Source organism: Camelus bactrianus, chromosome 16 (genome assembly GCF_048773025.1).
Source record: "Camelus bactrianus isolate YW-2024 breed Bactrian camel chromosome 16, ASM4877302v1, whole genome shotgun sequence".
Classification (NCBI taxonomy): domain Eukaryota; kingdom Metazoa; phylum Chordata; class Mammalia; order Artiodactyla; family Camelidae; genus Camelus; species Camelus bactrianus.
This window is the reverse complement of record NC_133554.1, coordinates 10,874,825-10,891,475: the sequence shown is the minus strand read 5'-3', so window position 1 is coordinate 10,891,475 and position 16,651 is coordinate 10,874,825. Positions and strand designations below refer to the sequence as shown.

At 53.5% G+C, this 16,651-nt stretch overlaps 1 protein-coding gene across 5 annotated transcripts in view; it reads right to left on the bottom strand.

The window, feature by feature from the left end:
• The window catches only part of ITGAE (integrin subunit alpha E), a 51,190-nt gene that overhangs the window by 14,258 nt on the left and 20,281 nt on the right, over positions 1 to 16,651 (bottom strand). For 4 of the 5 annotated variants that reach the window (XM_074342569.1, XM_074342568.1, XM_074342567.1 and 1 more), the window contains exons 8-20: positions 16,152 to 16,303; positions 15,236 to 15,389; positions 14,494 to 14,644; positions 13,944 to 14,011; positions 13,067 to 13,202; positions 12,135 to 12,274; positions 11,690 to 11,830; positions 10,778 to 11,014; positions 9,679 to 9,809; positions 8,180 to 8,310; positions 6,837 to 7,000; positions 5,259 to 5,387; positions 3,318 to 3,391 (exon numbers count right to left, since the gene is read on the bottom strand). In XM_074342569.1, coding sequence (XP_074198670.1) covers positions 3,318 to 3,391; positions 5,259 to 5,387; positions 6,837 to 7,000; positions 8,180 to 8,310; positions 9,679 to 9,809; positions 10,778 to 11,014; positions 11,690 to 11,830; positions 12,135 to 12,274; positions 13,067 to 13,202; positions 13,944 to 14,011; positions 14,494 to 14,644; positions 15,236 to 15,389; positions 16,152 to 16,303 — 1,808 coding nt within the window. The remainder of the gene's footprint in view (positions 1 to 3,317; positions 3,392 to 5,258; positions 5,388 to 6,836; positions 7,001 to 8,179; positions 8,311 to 9,678; positions 9,810 to 10,777; positions 11,015 to 11,689; positions 11,831 to 12,134; positions 12,275 to 13,066; positions 13,203 to 13,943; positions 14,012 to 14,493; positions 14,645 to 15,235; positions 15,390 to 16,151; positions 16,304 to 16,651) is intronic. The other variant, XM_074342570.1, reaches the window with a different exon arrangement.

The window sequence follows — 16,651 nt, the reverse complement described above, 5'->3', positions numbered from 1 at the left end:
GTCTGTAAAAACGTCAGTGCAATACAACAGCGCCTGCTTAACGAACGTCTTACATAAATTGCCTAAAGGATATTTTTAGCCTTGATTCTCTTCCCCTCAGCAGAAGCAAACCCCTGGACTGCCACACCCACCTCAGTTGCTGTGTGACGTGACCATTTATCTAATGGTTACCAAGTGTCAGGGACTGTGCTAAACGCTTCACAAGCTCAATTAATCCTCGTAGTAACCCTATGAGAGTATGGTTACTCTCCGTTCTATAGAGAAGAGAACAGAAGCCCAGAGAGGCTAACTAACTTGCCTGAGGTCTAACAGCCTCAAAAGGGACTTGGGAGAAGTGGACCTAATCTTCCTTCTAACACTGTGACCCTAAGCAATGTATTTGGTAACACAAATTCATCCATTTCACACATATTTACAGAGAACTTTCTCTGTGCCAGGCACCCTGCTCAACATGGGAGAAACAGCTGGCAGGAGACAGACACTGCCCTTGCCCCATCTCAACCCCAGCCTTCCCACCTGCAAAATCATCCTGTCCCTCCCAATTTAAAGGCTGTGGTTTAAAACACGAGTCTGTTGCGCCTGGAGAAGAGAAGACCTGGGGATGGGTGAGAGCATCCTTCAGTCCACTGAGGCACTGTGGGGCCCCCGAGTGCAGAACCAGTCAGAAATCCAGCGCTGCAGGAAAATGTATCAACAATAACAAAGACAACTTTGTCACCATCTGAAATATTTCAAAGATGGATCTGGGGAGTAATGCTGACACATGTCTTGTGTTTTGTTTTTATCACAGCTGAGAAGAGGATAGAGTGATTGGAAGGCCAGAGGGGGCAGAGACTGAGCCCGTGTGGGATCCAACTGTGACATGACACCTGCCCGAAATAGACAGTAGTGGGGGGTGGGGGTGATAGAAACCAGGGCTGACAAGGCCACGTTTGCAAGCGGAGCCCAAAAGAGAGAAGAGTCAGGATGTGTTCTGAATTCCCAGCTTGGACGACCGGGTGGGGCTAGTCATGAGGGCAAGAACACAGCGAAGACCAGAGGGCGGAAGTTGACCAGATGAGGCCTGTCGGGGTGTGATGAGAGGTGTCAAGAGGATAGAAAGGCCTAGATGTTGAAGTGTCAGTTGGGTATCCTGTTCTTGAACCCAGGAGAGAGGTCTGAGAGTCATCAGAATATTTACCAGAGGTTCTTAACCTGAGGGCCAGGAACAATTTCAGAGGGCCCCAAATGCAAACACCCATGTACGCCATGTGTTACCTTCCAGGGAGAAGGGTCTGTAGTTTCCTTTAGACTCTTTAGGAGACCCAAGTCCACAGAAAGGTCAAAACCACGGAGACATTTGGATGCTAATGATTAGACTCAATACTTCTGAAGAAGAGACTGCTAGCTGTGTACACTAGGGGGTGGTGTAGGGCCAGCTGTTCGATGGCTATTTCACAAGGACTTGGCCAGGAGGGCATTCTTGGCGGTAATTAACTCCCTGTTGGAAACAACTGCATCTACTTGTTAGGCTGGATTCCAAAGCACTAAAAAAATCTTGAATTGGATCCTTAGTGATTGGAGAGGGGGCAGCACTAAGCCATCCACATCTGAAACACAAGTCCTGCAAATGTCTACGAGGGGGCTTACCAGGACTCAGAGAACAGCGCTCTTCCCCAGAGATGCCAGCTGGCCATCAGTGCAACGTCACACACACAGCACTAGGGGCCAGGGAGGGCATTTTTAGACCACTACGTATCTAAAGCGAAAGTCACGATCTCTTCCTCCCCACCCTGCCTTCCAAAACCACTCTTCCAAAAGCTTCCCCAATTCAATTCTTGGCATCGCCGTCATTCTAGTATTCAGTGTGGCCCAGTAAAACTTTGCAGTAATGGCAATGGTCTCTCTCTGTCCTGTTCAGTATCACCAGCCAGCCATATGTGGGAATGGAGCACATGCAACTAAGGAACTAAAATTTTATTTGATTTTAATTAATTTTAATTTAAGTAACCAAATCTGACCAGTCTATTGTATTGAACACACAGATCCAGAGGTTCAGGCTGAAACCTTGAAAGACTTCCTAGACCCCTCTCTGTCTTCACTCCCATCATCCAGTCTGTCATCCAATCCTGTGGGCTCTGACTTCAAAATATAACTACTTTCATCGTTAACACCCTTGCCCAAGTCACATCACTTCTCACCTGGGTTATTACAATAGCTCCTTACTAAATCGCTGCTTCCGCCTTTGTTCCCACAGGCTATTCTCAACACAGCCACGAGTGCATGATCACGGCCGCTCCCCTGACTTCCCAGCTCACGGTAAAAAGCCTTTATGGAGACGCAGCCACAAATGACCTTTCCTCCCCTCACATCACCTCTCCCTCCCTCATTCTGCTGCAGCCACACTGGTGTCCCGGCCCGCCTCCCACCTCCAGGCTCCCAACTCAGGGCATTCACAGGTGCTCTTCCTTCATTCACCCGCATGGTTCATTGCTCGACCTCCTCTCGCCTGTACCTAAATGTCACCTTCTCAGCAAGCCCTTTCCTGACCACCCTACTTAAAACTGCAACCCTGCCTCCACCAGGCACTTCCTCCCACCTTCCCTGCCTTATTTTTCTTCATAGTACATCTCATCAACAAAAAGTGGGCTCATTTATTATCTTCTCCCCCTAAAAGCACCAGAGGACTTTTTGTTCACTGATGTATCTCTAACACCTAGCGTACTTGGCACAGAGGAGATGCTCCGTAAATATTTAATGAATTAAGTAATTTGGTTTAGAGACGAGCCAGTGAAGAAGTTACTGTTGAGGTGGTCCTAGAGTGAGAGACACTGGGTTATGAAAATGGCACTGTCCAGGATGTCAGGAGACCCAGCTCTGAGGCCACCCGATGACCCCCTGACCCCACGTGGGCCCTCCACTACCAAGTCTGTTCTCTCATCTATAAAATGGGAATACAGATCTGTGTCCTGCCTCCCTCATTGGGTGATGGAGGACTCAGGAGATAACAGAAGGTGACTGGCTCCACTGAATAAAGATAACATGGCAGAGCCTTCCAACAAAAGACCCTGCGGCCTGATCAGGGGCTGAGCTGTCTCAGCTGGCCACCTGGCTAACGGCTCCCCACCTAAGTGTCTTCTTTTTTGCCTTTTATTTCCCTCTCTTTCTAAGCAATAAAGCAGCTCTTTTTCACTTTGTCAATCAATCAATGCAAAAACCCTTTGTGGGCCATGAGGGGAAGTGGGGGAGGTGAGCGATCGGTCCTGGTGAGGTGTTTGCCCACACAAGCCTCCAGGAGGAAGTTAACTGCAAAAATTATGATGCTGGATCCAACTCACTGAGAGACGGTGGTGGCCAACTGTAACTCTGCGACACAAAACAGCTTATTCTTGCAGGCCTTCTCATAGGGCAGCTGTAAGCAGACAGACAGGGGCAGGGTCAGCCCAGGGACCCCCGCCCCCGCCAGCAGTCTTGCCTCCTGAGCTTCTCCCTAGGACCTGCCTGTCCCTCCTGCTCACTCCGAGGAGTGCAGGCAAGGTTGACAGCCTGAGGCTGTGTCCGCGTGGCTGTGACAGGTGTGACTGTGATGTTCCTTGATCTATCAGGGATGGGGGTATGCTTGGTCCTACAACACAGGTACACCATGCGTCAGGCCTCTGACCAAGGTCAAAAACAGGGTGGCCCTGGTGAAATGGTGGGAGAAACTGTCACATTCATATCATGCTCATTAAGCAGCAACACTCCCAAATCACCACTTTGCCTTTTTTGAAGGGGGGAATTCTACCACTGAGCAATTACCCTCCCCCACTCCTTTTTTTTTTAATGGCCGGACTGGGAATTGAACCCAAGACCTCATGCATGCTAAGCATGCGCTCTACCACCAAGCTATACCTCCCCCCACAACTCACTATTTGGAATACCTCAGGGAGGAAAACCCATGTGAAGAAAAGCTCCCTTAGTCCCTTTAAGCAGAGGCAGGAACAACAGGGGCACAAATGGGACAGACCTAACCCAGTACTGTCAAGGCCCTCGGCCCCCATGGCTAGTCTCTATAGGTTAAATATCCCCTTTGCAATCCTGCCTACACCAAAACAGGCTAATTCAGAAAGTCACCCTGGGACCAAAGGCCCAGTCAAGGTTGAAAAGTTCCAGCTCAGGTTGAAAAATCAAATTTTCTAAAGGAGCTAGGTCTATTTTTATTATGAAGGAGACACAATCAGCTCCCTAATTGGAGGATCTCTGCCTTTGCCTTCCTGGCAGCCAGGGACCATGGCAGCAGCTTTGTGCAAGGACCGTTTCCATGACCTGGAGCTAGAGGGTGTGCCCAGAGAGCTAGAAAGGAAACCTTCTGCTTTCCGAGAAGGGAGATGCAGTTTGCAGAAGTCCAAGCTTGGAGCCCTCTCTGACAGGGTCAACAATTTGGGGCAGGTTTGGTTTTTTTTTTTCATTTTGTTTTTAGTATAGCCAAGCAGCCTGCTCTCTTTCACTAGAGTGAAATAGAGAGCAGGACTAAAATATCCTAAGCTCCCAGCTTGAGCTCATCCTCTGGAAACATCTGTGTGCTTAACCTAACACCAAATCATTTCTCCTCACCCATTTTCTAGGTGGGGTAAATTTTTTTTTAATCTCTTAGCCAAACCATCCAAGTAATCATTGATTAAGATAAAAATCATGAATGGGTGTTAGACAGGATATATCATAGGATATATCACATAAGCTCAAAGGATCTCCCCATAAGATATTTTTAACTACAAAGGGATATCATAGAATCAAAATTTGACTGTTTATTTTCCCCCTCTGATTTCCTGCAGTTGTGAAAACAGTTTCTTGTGATACTACCTGCCTGCTGGGGTGCAGGTCTGGTGGGCCACTCAGCCTGAAGCCCCTGGCCAGGACCGGGTAGGCAGGTGCACCAAAGGACATCCTCTCTAGAGAGCAGGGCAGGTGGGCTCCAGTCCAGTCCCTACACAGGATCCCCCACCACACTGTTATCAAAGACCCTTGCCAAGCCGGGTATTCATATGCTTCATTAAATACATCGCAAGCACTTTTTGTGAACATAAAAGAATTAGCTTTGGGGTGGTTTGGAGACCAGTGTTACCCATCAGGGAGGCCCTGGGGAAAGTAATGTCATCTCAATCGCTCTCTAACCCCATTTGTACAGTGAGGGGCCCAAGTGCTGTCTGAAGACCCTCCCAACTTTAACATTCTCTCAAGTTGGGGGAGCAGGTGTTTTGGGGGGGAATGCTCCCAGGAGAGTCTGGTCCTAGCTGAGTCACCTGGAAGATGGTGGAGGGCTCAGTGTATAAGTCCAGGACAGGCTGAGGGTGGTCCCTCCGGCCCTCAGGGGTCTGGAGCTGGTAGCTGACCTTGATGCTGATGTTGGAGAAGCAGTCCTCCTGACAGAGCTGCAGAGTCACGAAGGAATGCAGGGTTGGAGTTGGATGTGGGGGAGAAGATGCAAGGAGAAAACTTTTAACTTGAATATAGTCATAACAGGAAACAAACAGTGACACTGGTGAGCCCAGAGCCCCAAGCCTTTTCCCAGTAAGCCAGGCTGAAGGGACACTTCCCTCAACCAAGATGCCAAGAGCATTGGGAAAATCTCCCATGATCTGCCTCAGGCCTTATAACACCTAATGGTTCCTGCCATCCACAAAGGGATTCTGGCCATCAGGAGTTCAAAACCAGCTTGGACTTTATTCAGAGGACAAAAGGGAGCTACGAAAGGGAAGAGTCGTGATCTCATCTGTGTTTACAAAGATCTTTCTTGAAGCAGCATGGAGCACATATCAAAGAAATAAAACCTGAAGGCAAAGAGATGGCCTGGGATGCCATCTGCCATTCTCTTTGTTTATTGAGACCTGCCAGCTAGGAGCTGTGAATGCCTGAGAGTAGATGAACATGATTCCCAGGTGCAAAAGGTAGCTACACTTGTATGTAAGGAAGCCACAGACTTGCTAAAAATTCTTCCTGAATCCAATTAACAATCAGAACAGATGTGGGAACAGATGTGCAGTCAGAAGCATAATTTATGAGTTTACTGGAATAAATGATCCTTTTAGGTCCAAAATTCTGGGTCCTGTCAGGCTCTGGGTCCTGACAAATACATGTTTTTCCATGTTTCTAGGCACCTTGGTTGGGAGTAAATGTCTATAAATGACAGCCTTTGTCTTTCTATTTCTACTTTCCCTCGTTCAATTTTTCTGATGCTGACCCACATAAATAAAGTCCCTGTGCCCCACTCCTATTACCACGTAAGAGTAGGTGGCATGGGGGAGGGAGCCCTGTTATTTCCAATTTATTACCAAGAAGAATGTCAGCAACTGAAGCGTTTCCTGGGGGAGGGTATAGCTCACTGGTAGAGTATGTGCTTAGCATGCATGAGGTCCTAGTTTCAATCTGTAGTATCTCCATTAAAAATAAACAAACAAATCTAACTACCTCCCTGCTCAAAACAAACAAACAAAAAGTATTTCCCTTTTAGTCAGCTTCAAGGAAGCTCCGAGATTTACTGAGTGGTTGATTTCAGTAGGTTTCTTTTGGTGGGGGGGTAGTTAGGTTTACTTATTTATTTACTTTTAGAGGAGGCACTGGAGATTGAACCCAGGACCTTGTGCGTGCTAAGCATGCGCTCTACCACTTGAGCTGTACCCAACCCCCTAAGTAGGTTTCTTTAATTTGGCTTTCTGGTATCATAACTCCCATCTCCCATGCCATCATGTGGTTCTTGATCTCCTGTGATTATTTTAGTTGCCTATTTGTGTGTCCGGGTGTGGGGGCTTCATTGCATGCACCCGGTTCCTTTCTCAACCACACAGACACCTCTGAACTCTCTTCGAAACTCCCGCACCCACCTGTCCCTCTGTGGGGATGAGCAGGAAAGGCTTGCAGAGACGGGGCCCAGCGTCCCAGTCCTGGAGGCTGCCCTGACACGCCCTCTCGTCCAAGCACTGCAGCCTTTTCCGCGGCATCATCACGTCCAGGTCCAGTGTGAAGTTCAGAGCGGTCTCTCTGAGGCCTGGGAATGAAGACCAGATCTTCCTGATGAGGCTGGGATGGGATGGGCAAGCCCCAGATGGAGGGCCCCCGTGAGCCCCTCCTGACTGGTGTCCCCACACGGGCACGTCCCTGAGTTTCTTCCTCATTTCAAAGGTATTTTTCTCATGTCTTCAGCACCTGGTACCCCAACCCAAAACCCAGAGCAGCGCATCCCCAGGGCTGAGCCAGTCTTCCCCAGGGGAAGGACGGTTTGGAGAGGAGGATAGAGTTGTGGGAGAAAATGAGGAGGAGGAAAAATTCAGGGAATGGAGGGAGAAACCACAGAGTAAAACCTGAGGACAGCTGAGCTGGAAGCACCTGGTAGATCACCTGGGCCAACTCCCTCACTGCTGAGAACGGAAAGCAGGGTCCAGAGAGTGAAAGACACCTGCCCAGTGTCACACAGCTGCTCAGCAGCTGCTGTTCAGACTCTGGGGCCTGAACTTGTCAGCCTGTACAGCTGGGACTGAAAGGGCTGCCATGTCTGACCCTCACATTTGACCCTCATACGCCACCCCACCTGAGAGACAGCTTTCTGACCTGCGGGAAGCAGAGAGACATCTCTGGGGTTGTTACCTTGTGGCTGAGGGACCTCTTCGGTTGGCAGTAAGTACCTGGGCTTTGAAAGCCATGCCCACCCTCTGCCTTCTGGAAAGTCTCCCAACCAGGGCCAGGTAAGGGGACAGGAAGAGAGGCCAGGCCTCAGCAGGTTATCCAATCCCCACTGGGCCAGGGAAACTCGGTGAGGAGCGAAGGAAGATGTGAATCAGAGAGAATCAGAGAGCAAGAGGAAGGGCACGTCTCAGGAGCCCTGCAGCCACACGCACGCATGGGCACAGCAGATGGAGATGGAGAAAGGCCTGCCTTTTTCTGGGTCTTCTTTCAGATACTCAAACCCTTCAGCCCCCAAGAAGGGGGATCTGTCTAATGCCCCTCTTCCCAGCAGGGTCAGGCAGACCCCTTCAGAGTGTGGACGTAACAGTGGATCACCTTTTTCTGGGGCAGTCCCCATTAAACAGAACCTAGGGTCACAGGAGCTAAGGTCTAACAGAAGGATTTCGTAACACCCCCGCCCCCACCCAGCCCTCTCTCCCTGCCCCAACTGCAGCCAACAGGAACTGACCGCAACACTGGATGCATCAGCTAGGCTGCCTGTTACCTGACTTGGCAGCTGTGGTCTCAGAGCTGATTTCAAACCACAAACATGCATTCACGCTGCCGCTGAAGCCAATGGGCAGTGAGTTGGGGGTGAAGTTCATGGACACCTTCAGAGGAACCACAGGTCTTGAGCTAAATAAACAGGACAGCAAAGAGGACTGTGAGAAGTGACCACAGGCCTTCTGGATCGGTGCTTGGCTCTTTCTTTCATTCGAGGAATATTTATAAAACTTCTCTCATGTGCCAAGTGTTGTTCTGAGTCTTCAGGATAGAGTAGGGAAAGAGACAAGCCCTGCTCGGGCGGGAAAACAAACAATAAGCAAATAAACAAGAAGAAACAGGAAAACCCTAGGTCCAGGTAATGCAATGATAAAAATAAAACTGGATAAGGCAATAGAGACTGGGGGCTACTCAGCTGGGTGGTCAGGGACGGCCTCACAAATGAGGAGACATTTAAGTTGAGCTCTGTTAACGAGAAAGAGTCAGCTCTGTGAAGATCTCGGGGAACTGCATCCCAGGCAGAAAGCACAGACAATACCAAGGGCCTGTGGTAGGAATGAGTTTGGTTTGTTTGAAGAACATGAAGGTCAGCATAACCAGAGCAGAATTAGTGAGACAGATGGGCAGTAACAGGAGAGGGGGATGGAGGGTCTGCAGGGCCAGGCCATGGTCAGGAGTTTGGATTTTACTCTAGGTGGGAGCCACGGAGGGGTTGTAAGCAGCAGAAGGAAGGGATCTCTCCAGCTGCTGTGTGGAGAGTGGAGCACAGGGAGTGGGAGCCAGGAAGGATGCCACAAAAGTGGTCCAGGTGCCAGGTGACAACGTCATGTGCTAGGAGGTATTTTGGAGGCAGAGCCCAACACACACTTGTTGATGGGGTGGCAGGGGAAGGGGAAAGAGGAATCAAGGGTGACTCCTGGGTTTTTGTCCTGAGCAAATGGTGCCCTTTGCCGAGATGGGAAGCTGACGGAGGGGCAGGGTGGAGAGAACGAGGGGTGGGTGGGAATAAGAAGCCATTTTTAGACGTGTGAGCTCTGTGGTGCCCGTGAGTGACAGCCAAGAAGGGTGTTGAGTAAACAGCCAAGTCTGGAGCTTAGCCAAGAGCACAGGGCAGATAGGTGCCCTGTCAGCTTATTTATAGCCACGGGACTTGATAATTCGCCTAGGGACAGAGCACAGAGGCTCTGAAATTAAAAACACTAACAGCCATCACTGAGCACTGTGCTAAATTGCATAGACTCTCTCCATTAATCCTCGTAAGTCTGTGAGGTAGGTGCGTTGTTACTCCATTTATAGATGAGACCATTGGGACTTGGAAATCAGTAGCCCACCCCAGGCCACCCCTCTAAGTGCAGGCTCAGGTTCGAGCCTAGATGGGCAGAGCCCAGAGCTGATGCCCTCCACCGCTGCGCCTGTTCCCCCCCATCAGTGCCTGGTGTTCTCACAACATTTAGGGCAGGGCAACTGGTGAAGCTGCCCAGGAGGCAGGGCAGACCCTACCGGAGCACAGCTGCCCGGCCCAGAGCGCCCACGGTGATGTCAGCAAGGCCGTCGCCACTGAAATCCAAGCCACCGGCCACAGACATGCCGAAGTAGTGGAGTCCTGGGGCCACTACTGAGGCTCTGATCCTCTGTGGAGGGAGAGACACGAGGTGTCAGAGAGGGAATGGGGTTTCCTTCCATTTTACTCAGTCAGCAGATCAGCCTCGGTCCCAGGGGAAGAGGCATTTGAATGGAGGCTTGAAGGAGGGTGGGGTTTGACCAGGAGAATGAGGACAGAGAGGGGTGGGGAAGAGCAAGGTCATCCAAGGAAACAGCCAGGGGCCACTGTGGTGGGAACAGGGGGGATGTGGGTGAAAGGAGGCCTGATGTGAAACCAAGGAATAGAGTGGGGGTGTCTACTCAGAACTACAGAATTTCAGACACGCCACTGAAGACACAGGGTGGAAGATGCGGAGGAGGCGGGAGCCAGGGAAGGGGTGCTGAGGATGGAGAGGAGGGGCTGGATGGGGGAGGCTGACAGGCTGAGCCGGGTGTCTGGGGTTACCCAGGGTTTCTGCTGTGAGGGGTAGAGGAGGGGCCCAGAGGAGCAGCAGGTCTTGGGGAGAGGGTGCTTTCTGTTGGGCATCAAGAAAGTGAGATGCTGGACACCGTGCAGGTGGGAGGCTCAGGAGCAGCTGGACACACAGGACTGAAGCTTGCAGAAAAGCGGCAGCCACAGCGGGTGAAAGTGCCCTTAAGAGACGTAGCGTGGAGGTGGGCACTGGAGCCCTGGGGGTTGAGAGTGAGGCATGGAGGGTGGGGTCAGGGACAGGAGCCAGAGAAGGGACTGAGAGAGAGGAAAGAGGATCTGAGGCAGGTCCATGGTCAGGAATGCCAGAGGAGGAGGGAAATGCAGGTCAGGAAAGTGCACGGACGTTGCCATGACCTCTCGCCCCACTGGAAGGGTCTGGGGTGAGAATCTCCAAGTGACTCTGTCCTTCATCGGGTGCTCCCAGCCCCCTAGGACCTGCCTGGCACTTAGGACTGGAGCTGACTTGGGTCTCAGGCCATCATATCTGGGAAGGTCAGAGTCTTAGAGTAGAAGCCCTGTGGTCACCTGTGACCAGCTGGTAGAGAGGTTAACCAGCTGGTTGGTAGAACGTCCATTGTAGATGTACACGCTGCCAAAACCTGCGCCATCATCTGCTCCAAAGTCCTCCAGGGGGGCCCCGATGGCCACATCTGTGAGCTTGTCCTGACTGATATCCCCCACCGTTGCCATGGCAAAGCCAAATCGGGCATATATTAACCTGGAATGCCCGATCAGTTCGTGCTCCAAGGAGAAGGAACCGTCCTGTAGAGCAGAGAGGCAGCTCAGCCTTCAGGACAGGGCTGCAGGGTGCCCACCTCATCGCCAACCCAGGAGGCGTGCTCATGGACTTGGTGACTCTGATTCTCCGTCGGGGAGTCTGAGGCTCAGAAAAGGCAAGAGACCTTCCCAAGGTTACACAGTGCGCGAGTGGTGAAGCTGGGGTCTTCCTGCCTTGCAGTTCAGGACCTAGAGCCGTCCCACCCTCCAACTCCCACGACTGGGGGACTAGACTGGCCATCAGGAGGCCCAGCTTCTTGCCTTGGCTCCACCACACACTTGCTCTATATACTGAAGCAAGTCTCATCGTCACTGAGTCTCAGCTTCCTCATCTGTAGAATGGGAGGGACAGCTACCTCCCACAGTGACTGTGAGAAACAAATGAGATCACAGACAAAACATGCTGTGTCAACTGTGCAGCGATTTGGGATGTGGTCATCCTCAACATGAGAAGACGAGGTAGGGGAGGCGAGACAGTGGGGGAGGGGAGGGAGAGAAGTAGTGGCCCCCCACCCCCACCCAGGCCACCATCCACCCTGAGCTCCCTGTCACCGCCCTCTGGTGCAAGGCAGGGCCAGGGTGCTCTCAGCCTCCGGCATGTTGGCCCCAGGGTGAGCGGCCACAGCCTCAGCAAGTCTGCAAGGACAGAGACTCTCCCACCTGCTTGTTCACACGGTACACGTAGACTCTGCCCTCCTCTCCTTGAACGTGGTAGAATGGAGCCGCCACTAGCAAGAAGTCCGTGGTCCCATCCATGTCAATGTCCACAGGGCACAGCTCAGAGCCAAAATAGGACCCCATCTACATTGCAGGAGGAACAGTCATGGGGAGGGCTGAGACCCTCGGCAAGGCTAGACCCCTGTTCTTGCCCTTCCTGGACCACCGAATTGGGGTCACACCAGATTCATCTGTTCACCGGAATAACACAGGGGATGGGGTGAACAGCCCCTCCCCCCCAATGAGACACGCAGAGCTGGGGCAGGAGCTGAGTTCCACTGGGGCTCTGCCCAGGATGGGTGCCCTGGAGCCCACCCCTTTCCCTGTGGGGTCTCCAGACCCCTCCTCTATATTAACGGGGGTCGGGAGGGTCTTCTCCAGCACATACCTGCTCGCCCTCCAGCACTGGCACGAAGTCAGTCTCTCTGCCCTCCTGGAGCTCAAACACAGCCCCTCTCTGCCTGTGCCGTGGAGCCCCCGCCACATAGGCGAAGCCAGAGGGCTTGTGCAGCACAGCCACCGAGTAACCTGGGGGTTGGGGACTGTGACTGGGAGCCCCCACCGCCTGACTCCTTTGAGTCCCCCACCTTCCCAACTAGACCCTCGAAGTGGCCTGGGCAGGGAGGCAAAATTGGAGAGACTGTCTTTCTCATGCTTTTAAAAATTCGTCAGGGATTGCTCCCACTTACCCACTGTGGCCAGTGACACACATGGGCCCCAGCACACAGATGGGACGTACACACATTATCGTACACACAGCTTCGCTCAAAATGTACTCTACAATTACTGCCCACGTTCATTACCCACACAGCACAGGAAGACCGAGGAGGGCATGAAGGTTCACCTACCACTATTATTAACGACAAGGCTCTCTCCTTCCCTAGGCAGCCACCCAGGGCCACCCAGCACTTCAGTTCTGAGCAGGCCTAATTCTAAGCCTCAGGGTCCCTAACCAGGGCCCATCCCTTAGTCCGTGTGATCGACAAGGGCCCTCTTGGACTAGGAAGCCTACTGCAGCCTAAGGTATAATCTCAGTATCCCAGACAGCCTCCAAGTCCCCGCCCTCACCCAGGCAGCCTCCAGGCCCCGCCCTCACCCAGGCAGCCTCCAGGCCCCACCCTCACCCAGGCAGCCTCCAGGCCCCGCCCTCACCCAGGCAGCCTCCAGGACCCGCCCTCATCCAGTTAGACTCCAGGCCCCACCCTCACCCAGGCAGCCTGCAGGCCCCGCCCTCACCCAGGCAGCCTCCAGGCCCCGCCCTCACCCAGGCAGCCTCCAGGCCCCGCCCTCACCCAGGCAGCCTCCAGGCCCCGCCCTCACCCAGGTAACCATATTGCGCAGCCTTGGCATCCACCACTGTCTGGTTCAGGAAATGGCCCCGACATTTATTTGTGTCATAGAGCAGCACACCCCCCGACCAATCAAAGGCCCCGACAGCTCCGAGCAGCACCTGTCCCTGCAGGGGACAAGGGTTGGTGATCCTGTGAGCAGGAGGGACCCAGGGCCAGCCACGGTGGCCAAGGGTCTACCGGCCAATGCAGTGAGCCTTGCAGAGGGGACGGGAGGTGTTCAGCATGCCTGTGTCCCACCTGCCAGAGGTGCAGGAGGATGGTGAGATGGCAAACCCTAGGTTCCTGCTTGTACCCATGAGTTTGTCAGGGCAGCTGTCCCCCCAGTACCAAGGACCCCCCAGGGCAGAAATCCAACCCGGGGCCCAGATGTTGAGTGTTAAAAAAAAGTCTGACTGAGCAAGACATGGCTCATCTCCACAGGCCGCCCAGCCGGGACCCAAGGCCCACCTGCAGTGAGGGATGTGCCAGCCCAGCTTCCACCCCACACATGGACAGTGTCCTCATTGTGCCCACATGTCTCCCCATCAGTGGGGGACAGGGCCTCCGGTCGGAAGAAGTACTCAACTTGGTTGGCAAGCCCATCCAGGCCAAAACCCGTGTCTATGCTAAGGGACACTGCTTAATCCTGGAACACAGGACAAAACAACCTCCTGTTTATAAGTAGGGCCTTACTTTCATTGACCTCAAAGGTCCAGTTTTGGGGCAAGGAAACTTTGTCCTAAAATGGCTCCTTCAGAGGCATCACCACAGGAGGGTAGGGAGAGCGAGAGGTCCCTGAGTTCCTGGGGGTCGTGGGGGCGCCCTCCTCTGTGGGGAGCCTGCCCGGTGTTGAGTCGGCCATGTACCTCGTCCAGGATCTGGGCGCTGAACCCGACCTGTGCCAGCTGGTAGTGGGGGGCATCTCCGACCGTGCCTGGAAGCCAAGAAGCCAGTTAGTCGGCTGTGGGCTGAGGTGAAGGGAGAAACCACGTCAGAGAAGGGTCCAGCTTGGCCTCGCTCCCAGGGGAGCGATGTTCCACACGATGGGCTGAGCACCAGGCTGGAGGAGAGATCTGGGTCCTGACACTGCAGGCTGGGCAGCCCCCATCCCCCACTCGCCCTTTTGGGCCTCGGTCTCCTCATCTGTGAGCTCCTGGGAGCAGGAACCACACCCCAGTCAGCCTTTTTCTCTGGCCTTGTACCAGAAAGAGCTTCATGGAATCTGGGGGAGGTAAAGAGGGCTGGGGATGCTGTTGCCTTTTGAGAGATGGAACAGCTGAGGCTCAGAGAGGTGACAGGAGTTGTCCAGAGTGCCACACGGAGGTAGGACAGGGCGGGGCTGGAGCGCAGGTCTCAGGCCTCCCGCTGAAAGCTCAGGGGGCTGCCGCGGGCTGGTTGCGGCCCCTGGAGCCTCACCTTCCACGCGAATGATGCTCTGCTGCAATTTGCTCAGCAGCCCATCCAGCGCCATGTAGTTGGTCACCTTGAAGGCGTGGGCCTCAGGGGTCTCTGAGGCGATCAGCTTCAGTTGCTCATAGGTCTTGTTATTCTTAAACGCATCTCCCACCTGCACAGACGCCCCGGGCAGTGGTCAGCGTGTGAGGGCTCGCCAGGCCCAGGGAGAGCGCTGAGCCCCCCCGCTGGCTGAGGTCCTCCACCTTCTCCCTTCTTTACCTGCTCCCTGTGCTCCTCCACACACACTCTGCATGGGTTTTCCTGAACACACTGGGCTCCTTCTCACCCCTGAATGTCCTGATCCTTCTGCCTGCAGTACCCTTCACGCCTCCCCTGTGCCCTAGGTCAGCTACTCCCGTTTGTCCTCCAAGACTCGGCTCAGCACCATCTCCTCCAGGAATCTTCCTGCTATCCCTCCCGTGGCTCCCAGAGTGTCCACCACTCTCCGCATCACTGCTGGGCCAGTGAGCCATGTCCACTGTTAGGAAACGAGCCCGCTGGGGGAAGACCCAGAGGTGGGTGGGGGCTGGAGGGAGCAGGGGACATGGCGGGGCTGAGAGAAGAGAACTTGGTGAGTGTGAACAGAGCAGGGTTTGGGTAAGCTGCTTACCGAAGTCCCTCTAGGAACCCTGGCTCCTCCCCACCCCAGGCTGTACAGGTCACAGGGTACCCACCCCCTCACCCCCCGGCTCCTGGCTCTTACCCCAATGGCAAAGCGCTCAACACCTTGCATCTTTGGGGAATTGATCACAGTCGTGAGGTTGAGGGGGTCCCCGAATATGTCCCCATCGGTGAGCACCACCATGACCTTGGAGGCCTTTCTTCTGGAGCCATGGCTTGGGGTGAAGATGTTGTCTCTAAGTCGGGGAGAATAAATGGAGAGAACTTTGCCAAAAGGACGACTGAGCCTGGGGGAGATTTTACTGAGCTGTTATAGAATTGGAGAGGATTAAGGAGCCCTTCGAGGGGAGCAAAGGCCCAGAGAGGGATGGTGATGCCCTACGGTGCACAGCAGGGCAGGTGGACGTGAGGCTGTAACGCACATGTTCTTGCTCCGCACCTGCTCCCAGTGGAAAGATGCTGGACAGCACTCAAGCCTCTTCCTCGCATGCACGTGTAGGAATAATAATGACATTAATAACAGTGGCTGAGATTTATGTAGCACATATGTGCCAGGCACTGTTGTAGGTGCCGTCCAAGTTTTCACCCATTTAATCCTTACAAAATCCTATAAGGCAAGTACTACCATTATTCTCATTTTAACAGTGACGAAATTGAAGCACAGAGAGGTTAGGCACTTGCCCAAGGTCTCACAACTAGAGCTGGGAGTTGAACCCAGGGAGCCTGGCCACTGAGCCCCTCCCTATAAGCACTGTGCCCGATTGCCGCTGCGGGAGGAACCTTTGGAGGAATTTTTGGAGGACTGTCCTAGGGTGTCATCCACCAGCCAAGGCTGGACTAGAGGACCTCACAGTCCCCTTTCAGCCAAGGAAGACCTTCTCCTCTTCCCAGTTCTGGCCAGCCACTTTCTCCAGTCCGGATGCCTCAGAGCCTCTGGGCAGGGCCATGGGCCGGCACCCAGCAGGTGTGCAGGTAATCCCCACTGCCCTCACACTCACAGGACATGCTGCATGGCAGAGGCAGTCTTGGTGACATTGCCTACTTGAGTGATGCTCTGGACTCTGGCGAGGGAGGCCGTCACGTCTTGGCTGTCCTGAAGGTCAAGCTCCGTCTGGATGACTGCCCCGTACTGCACCAGGGCAAAGCTGCACTGGATGGGAGGGCCAAGGGGGGAGGAAGTTGGCAGAGTCACCATGCCCACGGCCACTTCCACCCCTTAGATGGCTCCCCCTGAAGGCAGTGCAGAATCCACTACTTCCTCCTCATCTCTGGGCCAGAGGAGATGCCAAGGCAGAGGGAAATCTCTAAGCCAGTAGGGGGCGAGGAAGGTGTGATGGTAATGTCTCCCAGTGAGTAACAGGCTGCTCCCTGAATCCACGTCCCTGTGTAGTCCCCCTCCCCAACACTGGCTCCAGGATAGGCCATGTGACTTGCTTTGGCCAATGGGGCATCAGCCAATGTGATCCAATCAGAGGCTTGAAAAGTGCCTGCCATGAAA